An 18,089-nucleotide genomic window follows, 5' to 3' on the forward strand; every position below is an offset into this window, starting at 1 on the left:
TTATTTGGAGTTCTGTATGCTTCAGTTACAGGAATGTCAGATTGTTGCCCCATATTTGGGAAGTTTTCTGCTATTACTTCTGCCCATATTCTTTTTAAATCATTTGCATTGACTCTTTCCTTCTCATTGATGCCTATTAGTCTTACATTGTTCATCTTTACATCGTCTTGTGGGTATTGAATTATTTTTTCCTTCATCCCAGTTGTTTTCAAGAGATCTTTTCTTACTTTTTCACTAGCTGCAATGGTGTCTTTCAGGTCAAAAAGTTTATTTTCACTTTCACTCAAACAGATTTGCAAGCTTGTGATTGAGGTTTTAATTTCCTGTATATCACTTTGAACCTGTTTCATACATTCTATTTCTTTCCTACATTGCTTATTCAGGGGTTCCATCATTTTTATATTCTGCTTTTTTTTTTTATCAGTGTATTCATTAGAAGCACTTAGTACTTCTTTGATTATAGTTATCACTAAATTTTTAGTTCAGAAATTATTTCTGATCTGATTTCTTCTATATCTTTCTGCAGTTGTTTCTTTACTGCTAACACTATTATTTCAGAGATATCCAGTGTGTGATTTCCAGTTTTCCTCAATACTAGTGTCTTCTGCAATTGTACTGGGTGGACTCGGGGCCTGAGACTGTATTTTGTTCCTTCCCTTTGTCATTTTGTATACCACTGTCTTCTGACCTTTGGTGTAGAGCTTAGAGTTATTACCTTAGCACCAGGTCTGGATCTAAAAAGTTCAGATTCCTCCAGGTGGGTTTTGCTTGGATCTGGCAGCTGTGCTCCACTTCTTTCTGCTGCAACCGTTAGAGTTGAACCCTTTGTGTCACAGGCAATATGTTCTGCTCCTGAATCATCTGGGTGGGTCTTGCCTCTAGCCTCTTTGCAGGGAGTTCTGCTGAAGGATTCCGTGCTGGGCCTGCCCTTTGGATCAAATGAGGATCCAGTGGGCCCCAGGTGGCCTCACTCACACATAGGCCTGCACTCTGGGTCTATTCAGGATCCAGCAGCCCAGGTCCTCTCACTCACTTGCCAGGCCTATGCTCTGGGTCTATTCAGGATCTGGCGGGCCCCTGGGTCGTCTCACTCACACGCTGGGCCTGGGGGTCTGTTCCTGAAATTTCTTCATACTTAAGAATCTCTTTGAATTTTTAACTGTTTCATTTAGGAAACATTTCAGAGTTAAACTGCCAGGTATTGTCAGTGAACTCTTCTGTAACCTTCACCAAATTTACCAGTTATTAACTTTTTGGTAAATACGGTTTATCATTAGTTCCTCACATATTTGGTGGTGATGGTGGTGATGGTCATCATGGTGGTGGTTGTCATCATCATGGTAGTGATCCTGGTGGTGGTGATCGTCGTTGTCATCATCATTGTCTACTACTATTACTACCACCACCACCACCATCACCACCACCACCACCACCACCATTTGAGAATAGGATGCCTCAACCTCATGGCTATTTATCCTTGAATACTTTAATCTGATCTTGAAAAAGCTTGGCAATACGTAATGGTTTCTGTATGTTAGAAATTAATTGATCTCAGGATAAATCCTGAGGGCATTTCACTGACCTTCTCAGACCAAAAAGCTACAACTCTTGTTGCACAGGTCCTGCTTTACCTTGGTCTTAACCATCCAGTAGAAAAGTATGAAGACGAAATATAGGAAGTAAAGCCATGTTGTTACGTTGAGCTGTGGGTTGACTCAGGTCAATAATTTCTGACATTGCCAGTTAAACAGAAGACCCAGTGCTATTATGGGCTACTGGACTCTTTTAGAATATTTTGCTGAGTTTACACACCTATAATATTCAATAACGGAACTTAAAAAAAATGGGGTATAACTATGAATGTCCATTTTGTATCTCTGTATTCAAAGTGGTTGGGATAGATACATAGTTGCATTCTCTTAATGAATAGAATGATTTTTTCTAATGGTGTTTGTAAATAGGATCACAAGTCTGCATCTTGTACAGCAATTAACCACTAAGAAGAATATATGCAGTGTATTATTTGTTGAAACTGTACTTTCGATTTGATTTGAAACTATCTCATTGCTATATGTTTATCAATAAAACTTTGAAAAGAAAACAAAAACAAAAAAGAAATTAATTACCTGTACAGATGCAAAAGTAAAAGTATTCATCAGTAATTTGTATTTATTAAAACTTCTGTCTGTAGGTATCATTAATGGGACTGGAAATTTTAAGTGCCTTTGTGGACAGATTATCAACACGATTTAAATCATATGTAGCAATGGGTAAGTTAACTTTATTTAAAAATCATTGTAGACTTTGTTAGAAACTTTTTTCTTCTAGTTTTGATTAACAGAATTATTTGTAAATTTAAAATCGTAGTTTTGTACAACTCAGTGATCTGATATTAGCATTATAGTTTAAATAAAGATTTTATCCATATTTAAGTAATTTTATTCCCTTTGAAGAATAAAATAGCAAAAACAAAACAAAAACTTGGGAGCCTAAAAACTTTGCTGAATGCTAGTAGATTTTTTACTTCATGTTTAAAAAAAATTTATTGGATCTTTTGTAGATGTTAAAATTCATAGTATAATTTACTATGCTGTTTTTCAGACTATTTGTGAAAAGGGACTAGAGACTAAATTTTTTCATTGCTAACCTGTGCCAACCAATAATTTATAAAATATAAGGAAAGATAAATTACAGCACAAAGAAAAAGGTACAGAGCTCTTTTTCTGTTTCAGTTTTGATGATGGTGTCATGCCCTTTACCAGAGCTGTACTATCAACTCATTCAACTTTTTTTTTTCCCCACTTCAGTTTCTGAACCCAGGACCTTGTGCCTGGTAGGCAAGTGCTGTACCATTGAGTTATACTCCCAGCATGCCCCTGGCCACTTCCGTTTCTGGAGAAAGCATCCCCGCAAGTTGCCTAGGCTGGCCTTAAACTTGTGGGGCTTTTTTTGTTCGGCCTCTGTAGTAGCTGGGATTACAAATGTATTCCACTGCACCTTGCTTTAATTTTTATTATTAGAGTTAATAAACAAAATTACTTTAGTGAGATTGTTTTAAACATTTTGTAAACACTCCCAGTCTCTTTACCATACTTTGTAGACTGGTTCTGGGCTGCTGGTTATACATTGAATAGTGCTTACTTAAAAGTGTGTTTGCTGTACAGTACAATAGGCTAATATAATCCTGCTCTTTGTAATTACAAAACTGGTTTTAACTTACTGTATAAACTTGATTGACCTTCATGTGCTTTTTGAAATACATAGAGTGATTTGGATCCCATTATGTAGGACTTAACTGTTAATGATTTTTTTTTGGGTGGATTGTTACATAATGTCATTGTATCATAATTATTTTCAAATATTGTTCAGCTTTTCTGTTCATATTTGGTATGTCATCAAATTATGTCAAATTTTCTTTTTGTGCTGTAGTTATCTTTTCAAGCAAAAGTGTCTAATGGGCCTCTTGATCTTTATTATATAATTTAAATCCTTAGTTAGTTTCTAGATCATCCTTTCTATTAATATTTTCTGAGAAGATTTTTACTGTCTATCTTCTACTTAAAATTTTATAGTAGATGTTAAAAACTTTTGGAATCACTACTTGCCTTTGTAATTAGGGAAGTTTAATGTAACTGGTAGGATCTAAGAATAAATCTTAACTCTATTTGTTTGCAAGCAGCTGTGTGTTAAAAAAAGATTTTGATGAAAAATTATGAATTTATTATGTAAATTAATAGTATAATACTAAGTGTTTTTGGTGAGGTGTTTTAGTTTTGTTTTGATTGTATAAAATTACTGTTTACTTGAAGTGAGCCTCTAGTTGGGCCAACTTTTGTGTTTACTATTGGGAAAGCTAGGAAGCTTTACACTAGAATTTTTTTTTTTGAAGCTAAAAATTCAAAAATAAAACGTCTTTTTTTTTTTCCTATTATTGTACTGTGTTTATTAACACATGGATACACACCTAAACACTTCAAATTATGTTTAAATAAATGGAGGTGATTGTGATTGGGACCTCTCTTTTTACAGGTTATTTAAATCCTGTAAATTAGTATGACTGGGCAAAAGTGCTAATAATATACCAAAAAAGATGAGAAAAAATGTATACTTTTTCCAGTGACTAATGCTTCATTGCCTCAGGAGTGGGATATAGTTTTCCTGTTGTGGGCCTTATTTTCTTACATAGGAATTTCCTTGCTTAAGCTTAAGATTTGAACAATTGGCTTCTCTAGTAATTTTCTTCCCAAAAGAATACAATTATTTTTTACCTCAGTTGTTGTTGATCCTTTATATTAATTTTGGTTATTGCACTGTAGATAAACATTTAATTATAACTGCCTATCAATAAACTAAGAAAATATCTCTTTGTTAATTTCATTTCTGGGCCAGGGAGGTAGCTCAGTAAAATAAGTGCTTCCCTGGCAAGCTTAAGGGCCTGAGTTCGATCCCCAGTTCTGCCAAAAAATAAAATAAAATAATAATTTCATTTCTTCCTAATTCTCTTATTTGCATTAAACCTATGCCTCCAGTGACTCAGAGGAAGGAAGGCCATATTAGCAGGAAAGCCAAAAGAGAAACCTGACATTTCTTGGCATTCAAACGTCCAGGGTGGTAGTGATCATTAGATCACATACTACAGAGTCCTTTCTGTGTTGGCTACATCTTATCTTTTAATTTTCTGTAGTCACCTCAGTTGACTATTACTTAAGTTTATAGGCGAGGCAGTACACCAAAAGCAGTTAAATACTATATTCAAGATCACAGATGTAGTAAAATCACACTAAATGGTGTGTTAAGGGAGTACCAAAAATTTTTGAGATTTTTTTTTCCTCTATGAAATGACTTTAGAACCCACTTCTTCAACATAATTTTTTATTAATACATATATGCAGTGCATAATGATTACATTCATTGTGGGGAATTGGTACATGTAAACAGTACATTCTTGGTACTTTTTTTTTTTTTTTTTCTGTTTGTTTTTGGTACTGGGATCAAACTTAAGACCTTTGCACTTGCCAGGTAGGCATTTATGCCACTGAGCTATCTCCTTGGCCCTCTTAGTGCATGTAAAGAACATACTATGATTTTGTAATTCATTGTTGATTTATAGTTACAAAACTTTGATCATGAAAGCTTTCAAAGAATGGATTCTTACCTGCCTTTCTTGCCTCTATTCAAGGAATGGTACCTTTGTCTAGGATGTGGTAGAGAAACAAAACCTAAGTTCTGGGACATAGGTTTTCTGTTTATCAGTTGTGGAATATATCCACATAAGGAAGAGTATATTTCAAACATATACCATTTAAAGAATAATTATAAAACCAATATCTGAATTGTGACCAAGTCAAGAAACTCAACCTCTGCCAATTCTTTAGACTTCGCCACATTTCCTGATGGTATTCTCTCCCTGTTATCTTTTTTATGATCTTGGGGAGAAATATTTGCTTATCTCTAGATTTTGTCTGTTTTTTTACATCATTATAAGTGGATATTATAGTGTATACATTCTGTTTAAACTTGCTTCTCAGTTATTTTCATTTGGAATAAAGAACTCCAAAGACAGTATCTTTATTTTAACTTTCAATACGTGGACACAATTGGTATTTGTAGTTTTATAAAACATAATTTGTAATAGAGATGAATTATGCATATTTACTTTCTCCCTCCTTTAGTTATTGTAGCTTTAATAGACCGAATGGGAGACGCCAAAGACAAAGTCCGAGATGAAGCTCAGACTCTGCTACTGAAGTTAATGGATCAGGTAGCATCACCGATGGTAAGCTTACATGATAAAATACAGGTTTTTCTAATGAAATGTCAGTAAAGATAGATAGTAATAACCACAAGTTAGTGAAAACTATTGGAGGCAGGAAAGCTGAAATTTCAAATTATTGCTAATGCCTTAAAGAGATTAAAATTTAAGCAACAGTGTCAATATTTAAATTTTGCGGGTTTTTTCCTTTTTTTATTTCTATTATGATTTTTACCAAAACCTAACGTACAGACTAAAGTAATTTAACACTGTTATATTCAGGATTTTCTGGGTTTCCTTAATTGTAGATTGTCAAATGTTTAATGAAAAAGCTTATTTTGAAGATTACAAGCGTTATATTAATTCCTAATTCTCAGCAAGGAAGAAATTCTTTTAATAGGTGGCTACTAATTAAGGACTATACTCTAAGAATGGGGAGTTTATGAATGCAATAGAAATAATTTGCTCTTGTAGAACTCATTGTTCTGTTTTGTTACTATAATAAAATATCTGAAGCTAGATACCTGTAAAGAAAAGAGATTTATTTAACTAGCAGTTTTGGAGGTTGAAAGTCCAGATAGCATAGGACAGGCCCCTGTGGTGAATGACTTTCTAGTGGATGGTACCATGTGACAGAATTGCATACCATACACAGGAATGACAAGAGGGTGAGTGCTACCCTGACAGGCGAGAGAAGAAGCCCAGAGGAAGAAGTGGCTTTTCTTCCATAGCTGCTCCTCACAGTTCCCTCTGTGTATCTCAACACATCCACGCTGAGGACCATGTCTTTAGCATGTAACAGCATGGGTGACAAACCATATGCAAATCATATCATGGAGATATTTTGAAAGGAGAATAAAGAAAAAGTGATTTATAAACAAAGATTGAGAGAGTAGTGCAAATGGAAAAAAATCAGAATAGGTAATATGCACAGTAATATGCAGTGCTTAAAATTGTTAATACACATTTTTATAAGAATTCAGAGTGTTAAATTGTAAAAGTATACTGCTTCCCACTATTTTATATCTCTGAACTAAATCTTTGTTAACAGTTCGGAATGCTTTTTTGAAACAGTCTCACTGTGTTGCTCAGGCTGGGTTTGAACTAGGATCCCGCCTTAGCCTCCAGAGTAGTTGGAATTGCAAAGTTGCATTGCTCCAACCTAGTGGTTGATATTCTTTGATACGTTGTTATTTACATTTAAATTTTTTTTGTCATTACAAAGATAGGAAACCTCATTGTCCATGTATCTGTAGATATATAAGCAAATAATTTTATAGATTAAAGTTCCAGAGATTATGTTGCAGAGTCATATTATTCAATTATAGGATTTGGTGTTCTGGTTTTTTGTTTTTTTTTTTTTTTGTCTTTGCACTGCTGTGGACTGAACATAGGCTCTTAAAGAAGAAGTATATTAGTAAAGCTTAATACAGACTGTACAGAGAATATTGAATCCAGAAAGTGAGAGAGTGTGTGTGTGTGTGTGTGTGAGAGAGAGAGAGAAAGAGAGAGAGAGAGTGTGTGTGTGTGTGTGTGTGTGTAGGAGAATTTGATAAATGGTAAAAGTCATGTTTCCAAATGTGTAAAAGGGATTGATTGGGCAATTATCCATATTTCAGTATGGATAATTGAAAAAGTAAAGTTGGATTCCTTGTTAAAACAAACTCAAGTCATTGTTTTATGTTACTTGTTTATCTATAAAGAAAGCATGCATTTTTCAGCATAGATATATGTAAACAATTTAAATCATAAAATGAAGTGTCCCCAAAATATCCTTCGTGTGGATGTAGTATTAAAAGGAGAAAACCCGTCATTATAATATCTATTGAAAAAGCTTATTCTTTATGCCAGTGTGTCGTAGTTGTTGGGCAACGTTGGACCTTCTACATGCTTGCTATACTGCTGGACTTCCAGTGCGAGCCTTGTTATCAGAGGCTTCTGAAGCATAGGAGAAAGCCTGTGGGAAATGCTAAGGTTTTTATGTTCTGGATGTCTTTTTTAATGACAATAATTGAAATCTAAAGTGACAAATATAATTAAAAATATAATGAATGATTAGGAAGAATAGCGATATAAATTTGACTTAGTAAACTTAAAATTTGAACATCCCTAATCCAAAAATCAAAGTCCATAACTTTTTAAGCATTAACATAGTACCACAGTGGAAAATTTCATACCTGGCTTTGTGCAGTAGGTCACTGTTAAAACATAAGTACACTGGGGCTGGTGAGATGGCTCAGTGGTCTAAAGCACCTACTTGGAACAAGCTTAGCAAAGCACAGGGACCATGGTTCGATCCCCCAGCACCACATGCCAGCCAGGGCCGCCCCCTGGTGGGCTGAGCTGGCCCACACACACACACACACACACACACACACAAAATAAATGTTAAAAAAAAAAAAACATAAGTACACTAAAAGCATTGTATAAAATTACCATATATAGTGTGTGTGTGTTGTGTGTGTGTGTGTGTGTGTGTGTGTGTGTGAGAAACATAAGTTTGTGTGTAGATTTGGGTTCTATCCTGAAGGTATCTCTAAGGTATCGCACTGTGTAAATGTAGATATTTTAAAATCTGAAAAAACAAAATTCAAATCTTTCTAGAATGAAGCATTTCAAAAAGGGATACTCGGCCTATAGTAAAGTAGAAATATTCTGATGAGAAAATTCAGTTATTAATGAAGTTTGTAATAAGGTTGGGAAGAGTTAAAATATTACAACTTGAATAATTTAGTTTTTGTTATATCTGTACTTTTCTTTTAAACAGTACATTTGGGAACAGTTGGCTTCTGGTTTTAAGCACAAGAATTTTCGATCTCGAGAAGGCGTGTGTCTGTGTCTTATTGAAACCTTAAACATGTAAGTTTTATATTACTGAAAATGGCCTTCTTATGTTTATTTCTCAAAAAGTCCATTTTATAAGATCAAGAAAGACTGGAAATTTTAATTAGTTATTAATTGATAGCATAGAATTTATTGGTATCTTTACTATTTTCATAAAAGTATGTATATTATCTTTCAGGTTGTTAATTTTAAAATTATCATTTATAATAAATGTTTCTCTTGTTTTCTGTAGTATGTTAATTATAGCCGCCATAGAACTAATGTGTTGATAACTTACGATCTAAGCTCTGCATCCAATTTGGAATTGTTTTTAACTCAGTGGTATCTCATATATTGTAGCCCCACTTCCCAAATCTTCCCTTTTCCAGTTGGCCCTAGGCTCCCTGGAGTACTGTGGATGGCTACCAAATCATACCCTGAACAAGACTCCTGGGTAAACTAAATCTGGTAGCAGTTTGCAGAGTTCTAACAGTATTGATGCCACAGAGATATGAAGAAGATTCTGAAGAAATGTAAACTGGGACTTTTGTTCTCATTCTGGACTAGTTTTTTCAGGTTTAATACAATATGATAGGTAATATATAGTAACTTTCAACTTTCCTATAGTGTTACTTCTTTATTTTTTACTTTTACTGTACTTCCTTTTTTTTTTTTTTTTTGCTTTGCAGTCCATTCTTCCATCTGAAGTTTGTGTGTTCAGTCTGCATAATCTTTGTGAACTTTGGTTCTCCTGTCATTTGCTTTTAACCTGTGACTTCATCCAAATGTTAATAAGCATAAAGATCTTTTCATTTACTTATTTCATTTAATTTCATGTTTATTTGAAACCCATGGTCTAAAAATCTATTTCAAAAGTGAATGCTCTGATTTCTTACACAATTTATAGGTTGCTAGGCTTAAAAATGACATTGGTTTGGAATGTTGGGTTGTATATTAATTTTTAGCATCAGTCATAATTATTCTAGTTTGTATATTTCACATTGTTCAGAATTAGTTTTTGCTTGTTTCTTGTATCTTTTGTGTTTTGATGATGTGTACACATCCTCTCCACCATAATTGTCGTATTGATATAGACAAGAGGCCAGGCATGAAAATATTTTGTTTATTATTTAATTGAAACCAACTTTCCCTCTCTTTTTTCTCAAATCATATTTAGTTTTGGGGCTCAGCCCTTAGTCGTCAGCAAGTTGGTACCACATTTGTGCATCTTATTTGGAGATTCCAACAGCCAGGTAAGAAAATATTTACATTTAAGCATTGACTGATTTTTTTTTCACTACTCTTTCTTTCTTTTATTCCAGTGAGGGGTAGTAGTAAAGTCACTTTATCTCTTTTAAATGTATACCAAAGATAGTTTTAAAAAACGTATTCCCTAAGCTGCTCATTTGGGTAGTTTAAAGACTACCAGGACTAAGGATGGGACTTTTTTTTTTTTTTTTTTTTTCCTTCAGTGGAACTGGGGATTGAGCTCAGGCCCTTGTGCTTGCCAGGGAAGCGCTTATTCCACTGAGCCATCTCCCCAGCCCCAGGATGGGACTTGATGGCTGGTTCTTCAGTTTGAGAGATTGAATAACAAAGGCCCTGGGTTCCTTTCTGTGGCCTTCTATAAGGTTTTTGTTGTTGTTTAATGGTAGCAAAGTTTTATTAAAGGTAGAAAAAGAAACAGGCTCTTTAGATTGAGTTTGTGCCTATTAAAGTAGGACAAAAAGTACATCCTACAGTGTGAAGGTAGGCTGCCATGCAAGAGTGAACATGAATAAAAACTTAGTGTGGACTGTCCTTTTTGTATCATCTACTCCTTAGACTGACATTGGGTCTATGTCATCCTGTCAAAAACCTGCCTGAGTTCTTAGGGAAAGTCCATGTGCACAGCTTTGGGGACTGTTTTGCACATGTGTTTCTGGATCTTGTCATTCCTCCTTTTCTACTCAGTTTTAGCTGCATCCTACCTTTCTCTTATTTTCCCCAGAGAGACATGAGACATGTATTCTGTAATTTCTATGTTAGTTGTGAGGACAGGTTGCCAGCTTCTTTTATTCCTGAATATGGTTGCATAAAAATGTCTCCCTGTGCCCAGACTGGTCTCCAGCTCAAGCACATCTCTGGCTTTAGCCTCCTGAGTAGCATGTATCACCACACCCACTTGCATAAAAACCTTGTAATTACCTCATGTAACAAGATTGTGTTAGTGGTACATTAGGTGCTAGAAACTTATTTCTAAGCTACCCGTACTATAAAAATACTACAAAGATGCGTTCTGGATCCAGTTCTCCCTGGTGAATGAATCTTAGCTGTAATCTTTTTGCAAAGGTTGGGTATTAAGAATGACCTCCAGGGGGCCGGGGAGATGGCTCAGTGGAATAAGCGCTTCCCTGGCAAGCGCAAGGGCCTGAGTTCAATCCCCGGTTCCGCAAAAAAAAAAAAAAGAATGACCTCCAAAAAAAAAGAATGACCTCAAATAAGATTGCCCCATATTTCAGGTCCTAGCTCCTCCTTGACAGGTTTGTAGTTCTACTGTTTTTGTAAGATGGGATCTCATTTTGTTGCCTAGGCTGGACTTGAACTCCTAGGCTCAAAAGAATGCCTGGGCTACTTGAACTCCTGCCTCAGTCTTCTGAAAAATTGAGACTACAGCTGTGCACCACCATACCTGGCTTTTAGTTACTCTTTATTTTTTAAATTCTATTATTATTATTATTATTATTATTATTATTATTATTTTGTATTTTAGGGAAGGGTCTACAGGGTGTTCAGGGTCTTACTACTAGATCGGACTCATAGTGATCCACCTATTTACAGCCTCCCAAGAGCTGGAATTACAGGTGTGCGCCACCACACCCAGTCTCAATTGCTGACTCAGCATACCCTGGGGTGGGGGGGCAGCATGGCGGCCCCAGGGATCAAACCCCTGTCCCCTGCACCTGCTTTAATCTGCTAAGCTATATGGCTGACCCTTAGTTGCTCTTTTAATAGTGTGCTGTGCAAGGAAACTAAAACTACCCTTCAGTTTACTCTTTGGGGCCATATTTTTTTCCTTCTTTTTCTTGTGATAAAATACACACAGCATAAAACTTTTCAGTTCCTGGTCAGTGAGCTAGCTCAGTGGACTAAGTGCCTGCTTAGGCAAGCACAGGGCCAGGTTTGATCCCTGATACCATGTGTTGCGCTGGCCCTGCCCCCATTGCTGAGGTGGCCACCAAGACCAGGCGTAGTGATGCACACTGGTAATCCCAGCTCCGGGGAGGCTGAAAACATGAGGATCACTAAGAGTCTGAGCTGCATAGTGAGACGCTGTATAAAATACATAAACAAAAAAAAAACTAACTTATCATTTCAACCTTTTTAAAAGTGTATATAGCTCACTGGCATTAAACTCATTTAGATGGTTGTGTGTCTGTCAACAGTGTACATTTGCAGAACTTTTTTTAACTTCCCAAACTGAAACTCCACTCGTTAGATAACCACTTGCTGTTCTTCCCTTCCTCTAGCTGCTGGGAATCACTGTTCTGCTTTTTGTATGATTTCAACTACTCTAGGTATCTCATAGAAGCAGAATCATGCAGTATTCCTCATCTTTGTATCTGACTTCATCTAGCATAGTATCCTCAAAGTGTTCGTCTTTGGTTTAAAATATCAGAATTTCCTTCCTTTTTAAGGCTGAATAATATTGTGAGAACAACGCACATGCATACACACACATGTCACACTTTGTTTATTAACTCAACTGTGGGAGGACATTTGAGTTGTTTCTAATTTTGGTTACTCTGAATGATGTTCCAATGAATACTATTATAAAAATATTTGTTTGAATTCAGGCCACATTCTTGAAATAATTGTTCTGGGAAAATAAATTACCAATAACTTATATTAATTATTGACAGTTGTTTGTATCTTATTACAAATACGTTTTTGAAGGCCAAATTACTTTTATTCACAAGTTTCTTATATTTCTATGAAAGCTAGATTTTTCTAGAGGTTTGCTAGGTTTTTGTACACTTGATCTTAGCCAAAAGGCCACAAAGTGATATGCTAGGTTTTTCTAGAGGTTTCTTGATAGATCCTTGGTTTTCTGTTCATGACATGCCATAATTTCTTTAGGGGCATTAAAATCAATTTGCTGATTCAAGTTGATCTGCTTGTGTAATGTTACCCAGAGGAAAAGAATTTTATCGTATATAAATTTCTTTAAAAATTCTGAATTCTTTGACAGGTGAGAGATACTGCAATACTGGCTATTGTAGAGATTTACAGACATGTGGGGGAGAAAGTGAGGATTGATCTCTATAAGAGAGGAATTCCCCCTGCTAGGTAAGTTTTACCAAATTTATTCTTTTTTTGCTCCAACTTTTAATTTCTTTTTTATTAATACATGTTTGCAGTATCATTCATCATAGGGAGTTGGAACATGTATATCACATCTTTAAAAAATTTGATTTCATTTGTTATTTGAAAAAGTTTTTCTAAATATCTTAAATTCTAAAGTTATGAAAGAATATATTTACATGTGTATGTGTTAGTATTGTTTAAATATTGCTATAAATATACTGTTAATAATGTATTCTGGGGCCAGCCAAATAGCTCGGCAGATTAAAGTGCCTACAAGCAGGCTCAGGGGCCAGAGATTCCATCCCCAGGCCTGCTGTGCCAGCCCCGCCCCCAGGGCATGCTGAGCCAGCAACTGAGATTGGGAGTGGTAGCATGTGCCTATAATCCCAGCTCTTGGGAGGCTGTAAACAGGCGAATCACTATGAGTCCAATCTGGTAGTGTGACCCTGAACACCCTATAGACCCTTTCCTAAAACACACACACACACAAAATAATAATAATAATGGGTTCTGGTTTTTGTTTGGGTTCAAGTTTTCCTCTTTTTTGGTAAATAGCAAGGCATATGATTGTTGTGTTCAATGGTGGTATATGTTTATCGTTTTTGCAGTGCTGGAAGTTGAACACAGGGCTTAGTGCATGCAAGTCAGGATCTCTGCCGCTTAGCCACATCCCTAGCTTGTAGGGTTTTTTAGTTTTTTAAGAAGGTGAACTATCAAAAAAAAAAAAAAAAAAAAAGGAAAATGAACTATCTTCCAAAGTAGCAGTCCCATTTTGCATTCCCACCAGCAATGAGAGTTCTTGTTGCCTTATAGTTTATAGTTTTGCCAGCTTTTAGTATTATCATTGTTTTAGATTTGATCATTCTAAATGGTTTGTTGCAGTGTCTTATGGGTCTTTTAATTTGAAGTTCTCTGATAACTTGTGATAACATCTCTTCATGTTCACAATTGCTATTTGAATATATTCTTTGGTGAAATGTCTGTTTAGATTTTGCCAGTTTTTAAATTGGATGGTTCATTTTCTTATAAGTTTTTTCTATACTTTGGGAATCTTTTGCAAATATGAACAAATTGTTCCTGTGTGTGGCTTGCCTTATTTCTTTTATAGCACCCATTTCAGAGCAGAAGATTTTAGTTTTAATGAAGTTCATCTTCTTAGTTATGTCCAATGTGGATGCCATATTTAAAAATTCACCACTAAACCCGATAGCAGGCCCAGAGATGTAGCTCAGTGGCATAAGTGCCTGCCTGATAAGCACAAGGTCCTGAGTTTGATTCCCCATACTAAAAATAAATAAACCCAATATCAACTAATTTCTCTTATGTTGTCATCTGTGCATTTTATAGTTTTTTTATTTTACATTTAGTTCCATGAAGCATTTCAAGTTAATTGGAAGAATATAAGATCTATACTTAAATTCCTTCATTTATATGTAAATATGTAATTTTCCTAGCACTGTTTATTGGAAGACTATCTTCATTATATTGTCTTTGCTTTTTTTCCCAAAGATTAATTACATTAATTTTATTTATGTAGGTCCATTTCTGGGATTTTTTCTGTTCTCACTATCCATTTGCTATTCTTTCTCAGTACCACACTGCTTGTAGGTTTATAGCAGTGATCGCAAGCCTTTCAGAGTTTGCAGTGATGTAAATAGCCAGCTGCAGCACATGTTCCGTAGGCTTGCCGGCACTGTGGTAAGACTTGAAATCAGGTAGTCTTTCAACTTGGTTTTTCATCTTCAGGTTTTTTAAATTAGTGCATGTGTTAGTACAGGATAGTGAGTTTTGTTTGGGGGAATTGGTATATGCATATAACTTACTTTGATCATTTTCAGTCCTTTTATCTGCCTATTTCTTCTTGCTTACCTCAGTCCCTTTCTTCTAGTTTTCAATGATCTCTCCATTATGTATTTATATTTTATTTTTCTCATATAAGAGACAATGTGGTAATTAACTGAGTCTGGCCTATTTCCCTTAGAGTGATGATTTCCAGCTCCATCCATTTTTCCTGCAAATGACATGACTTCATTCTTATTTATGGTTGAATAATATTCAAATATATGTCACATTTTTCCCTATCCATTCTTTTTTTTTTTTTTTTTTTTTGGTGGAACCAGGGATTTAACTCAGGCCCTTGAGCTTGCCAGGCAAGCGCTTATTCTACTGAGCTATCTCCCCGGCCCCCATAAATATCCATTCTTTTTTTTGATGGGCTTCTAGGCTTGTTTCCAGAGTGTAGCTATTGTGAATTATGTCACTGTAGATATTGGGTGTATATTTATTACTAGTATGGTATCCTTTAATCTTTTGGTAATAGACCAGGGAGAGGTAAAGAAAGTTGTTTGTTTTTTTTTTTAATGTATATGGTACAGTGTCTTACTACACAGCTTGGGCTCGTAGTGATCCTTCTGTTTTCAGCCACCCCAGTGCTGGGATTACAGGCCTGCACCACCAGGCCTGGACTTGGTGGCCAGCTCAGCATGCCCAGGGGTGGGGCTGGCACGACATGTGATGCTGGGGATTGAACCCCAGTCCCTGGGCTCGCCAAAGCAGGCATTTAGTCCACTGAGCTATCTCAGTGGCCTTTGAGGAGAGGTATAGCTAGGTCAAGAGGCATTTCTAAATTTTTAGTTGTTTTTTTTTTTTTTTTTTCTTTGTCTCTTGTAAGCTATTCTCAGTCTTTTCCTCCCCATTTTAATTTTAGGATATTTGTTGGTATATGCAAGATAACTTACTGACAGATTGATTGATACTGCATTGAATTTATAGATTAAGTTGGGAAGAACTGACAGCTTGACAGTAGTTGTCCTATCCATTGAATGTGGAATGTATCTCTGTTTCATTCTTTTTCATCAGAATTTTTCACATTTCCCATATAGTTCTTGTGTATACTTTGTTAGATTATAGCTGAGTGTTTCATTTTGGGGGACACTAATACAAGTAGTATTTTTTAAAATTTAAAATTTCACTTGTTCGGGGCCAGGGATATGGCTCAGTGGAATAAGCGCTTCCCTGGCAAGCGCAGGGGCCTGAGTTCAATCCCCGGTTCCACCCAAAAAAAAAAAAAAAATTCACATGTTCATTGCTCATGGACAGTTTGCCCTTCATGTCCATTGGTTCCAAACCTCCAGATTCAAGTAACTAGATTGAAAGTAGTTTGGGGAAAAAAGTTTTATGCGTACAGACTTTTTGTGGGGAGGAGTCCTTGTTCCCTGAACAATACTGACAACTATTTAGCTAGTGTTTAAATTGTGTTAGGTAAGTAAACCAGAGATGATTTAATGTATACAGGAGGAGCTGATTACATTATATGCAAATACTATGTCATTTTATTTATTCATTTATTTTTTCTGGTACCAGGGATTGAACTCAGGACCCTGCGCTTGCCAGGCAAGCACTTGTTCTACTGAGCTATCTCCCTGGCCCCTATGTCATTTTATAGAAGGGATTTAAATAAACATCTGCAGATTTTTTTATTCAGTGGGGTTTTCTAGAATCATTCCTGGGGAAATATGAAAGAAAGGCTGTATAGGAAGGCAGTTGACTGTGTGTCTTGAGACCTTGCTACATAATTGCTTATTAGTTCCAGAAGCTTTTTTCAGTTCATTTTTATTTTTGCTATAGATGATCATGTCAATTTTAAACAAAGCAGTTTTATATATTTCTTCTTAATCTATATGCCTTTTATTTTCTTTGCTTTTCTTACACTACTTAGGGTTTCCAATACAATGTTAACAAGAGCAAGTAGAGACATTCTTGCCTTATTTATGATCTTACTGAGAAATTTTCTAGTTTCTTATCATTAAGTTAGCTCTAGGTGTTTTTGTTTGTTTCTGATTTTATTTTGTTTTCTCAAATCAATTTGAGCAAGTTCTCTTCTATTCCCAGTTCACTGAGTTTTAGTTTTTTAAATGTCATGAGTGAATGTTGGCTTTTGTCAAATGCTTTTCTTCCTCCGCTCCCCTCCACTCCCTCCCTTCCCCTTCTCCCCTCAGGCACTAGGGACCGGATCATATAAATTATCTTTATACTGTCTAGGGGATCTATATTAAGTTCATCTTTCATTTTTGATATTAGTGTTTTGTGTCTTCCCTCTGTCTTAGCCTTGCCCTGGAGGGTTATCATTTTCATTGACCTTTTCATTGAACTAGCTTTTGATTTTTCTCTTGTTGATTTCTTGCTTTTAATGTCATTAATTTGTTCTCTTGCTTTTATTTTTTCTTCTGCTTATTTTGCATTTAATTTAGCCTTCCACTTTCTGTAGCTTTCACTATTGTTTCTCTATGTAAAGTTGAGTTATGATTCCATTTTGTTTCCTTTCTTAACACATTATTTATACACTTTAAAAAATTTTAGTGATTTTGTTGGGCTTGTAATGTACATCTACCACTAATTCATGCCTATTTCTAAGTAACACTATACCACTTCCTAGATAGAGCGAGTACCTATGACAAAAATAATCCTAATTTCTCCCTCCTATTCCATATTGCTGTCATTCGTTTTACTTCTAGATAGCATACATGAAGATACATACTATAAATACACAGATATAAGTATGCATAATTGGATTTTTTGTTGTTACAATTATTTTAAACCTTTTATCTATTAACTTTATCAAGAATTGTAAAAACCAATGGCTAGGTATTGTAACTCAGTGATAAGACTGTTTGCCTAGCACATGTGGGGCCCAAGTTCAATCCCCAGTACTATAAAGAAAAAAGAATAAAAAGGTGAAAGAATATTTTTTCCTCCTTATAGAACTGGGGGTTAAATGCCTTCACACTGAGCTACATTCCTAACCCCTTTATTTATCATTTATTAAATTTTGAAACAGAATCTGTCAATCTGTCAGAGTTGACCAGTCTAGGATTAAATTTGTCCTCCTGCCTCAGCTTTCCAGAGTGCTGGGGAAAGTTTTTATTTTACTTTATTTTTCTAATTTATTCTCCGGTGTGTGTTTCTTTATTAGTCTCCTATGAGGTTTAAGTTTCTATATAATTGTCCTTCTTTCTGAAGAACTCCTTTTAACATTTCTTAATGAGGAAAGGCTTGGAGGTGGCAAATTCCTGTTTATGTTTATTTGAGAAATTCTTGAGCTCTGTCACTTTTCAGGGATACTTTCATGACGTACAGAATTCTGGGTTGGTGGATTTTTTTTCCCTCT

At 35.4% G+C, this 18,089-nt stretch overlaps 1 protein-coding gene across 11 annotated transcripts in view; it reads left to right on the plus strand.

Annotated features, from left to right (window-relative positions):
• The window catches only part of Clasp2 (cytoplasmic linker associated protein 2), a 203,474-nt gene that overhangs the window by 27,693 nt on the left and 157,692 nt on the right, over positions 1 to 18,089 (plus strand). For all 11 annotated transcript variants that reach the window (XM_023719722.1, XM_023719727.1, XM_023719721.1 and 8 more), the window contains exons 2-6: positions 2,192 to 2,270; positions 5,673 to 5,776; positions 8,520 to 8,611; positions 9,753 to 9,828; positions 12,807 to 12,904. In XM_023719722.1, coding sequence (XP_023575490.1) covers positions 2,192 to 2,270; positions 5,673 to 5,776; positions 8,520 to 8,611; positions 9,753 to 9,828; positions 12,807 to 12,904 — 449 coding nt within the window. The remainder of the gene's footprint in view (positions 1 to 2,191; positions 2,271 to 5,672; positions 5,777 to 8,519; positions 8,612 to 9,752; positions 9,829 to 12,806; positions 12,905 to 18,089) is intronic.

Source organism: Octodon degus, unplaced genomic scaffold, assembly GCF_000260255.1.
Source record: "Octodon degus isolate 3935 unplaced genomic scaffold, OctDeg1.0 scaffold00071, whole genome shotgun sequence".
Taxonomy (NCBI): Eukaryota; Metazoa; Chordata; class Mammalia; order Rodentia; family Octodontidae; genus Octodon; species Octodon degus.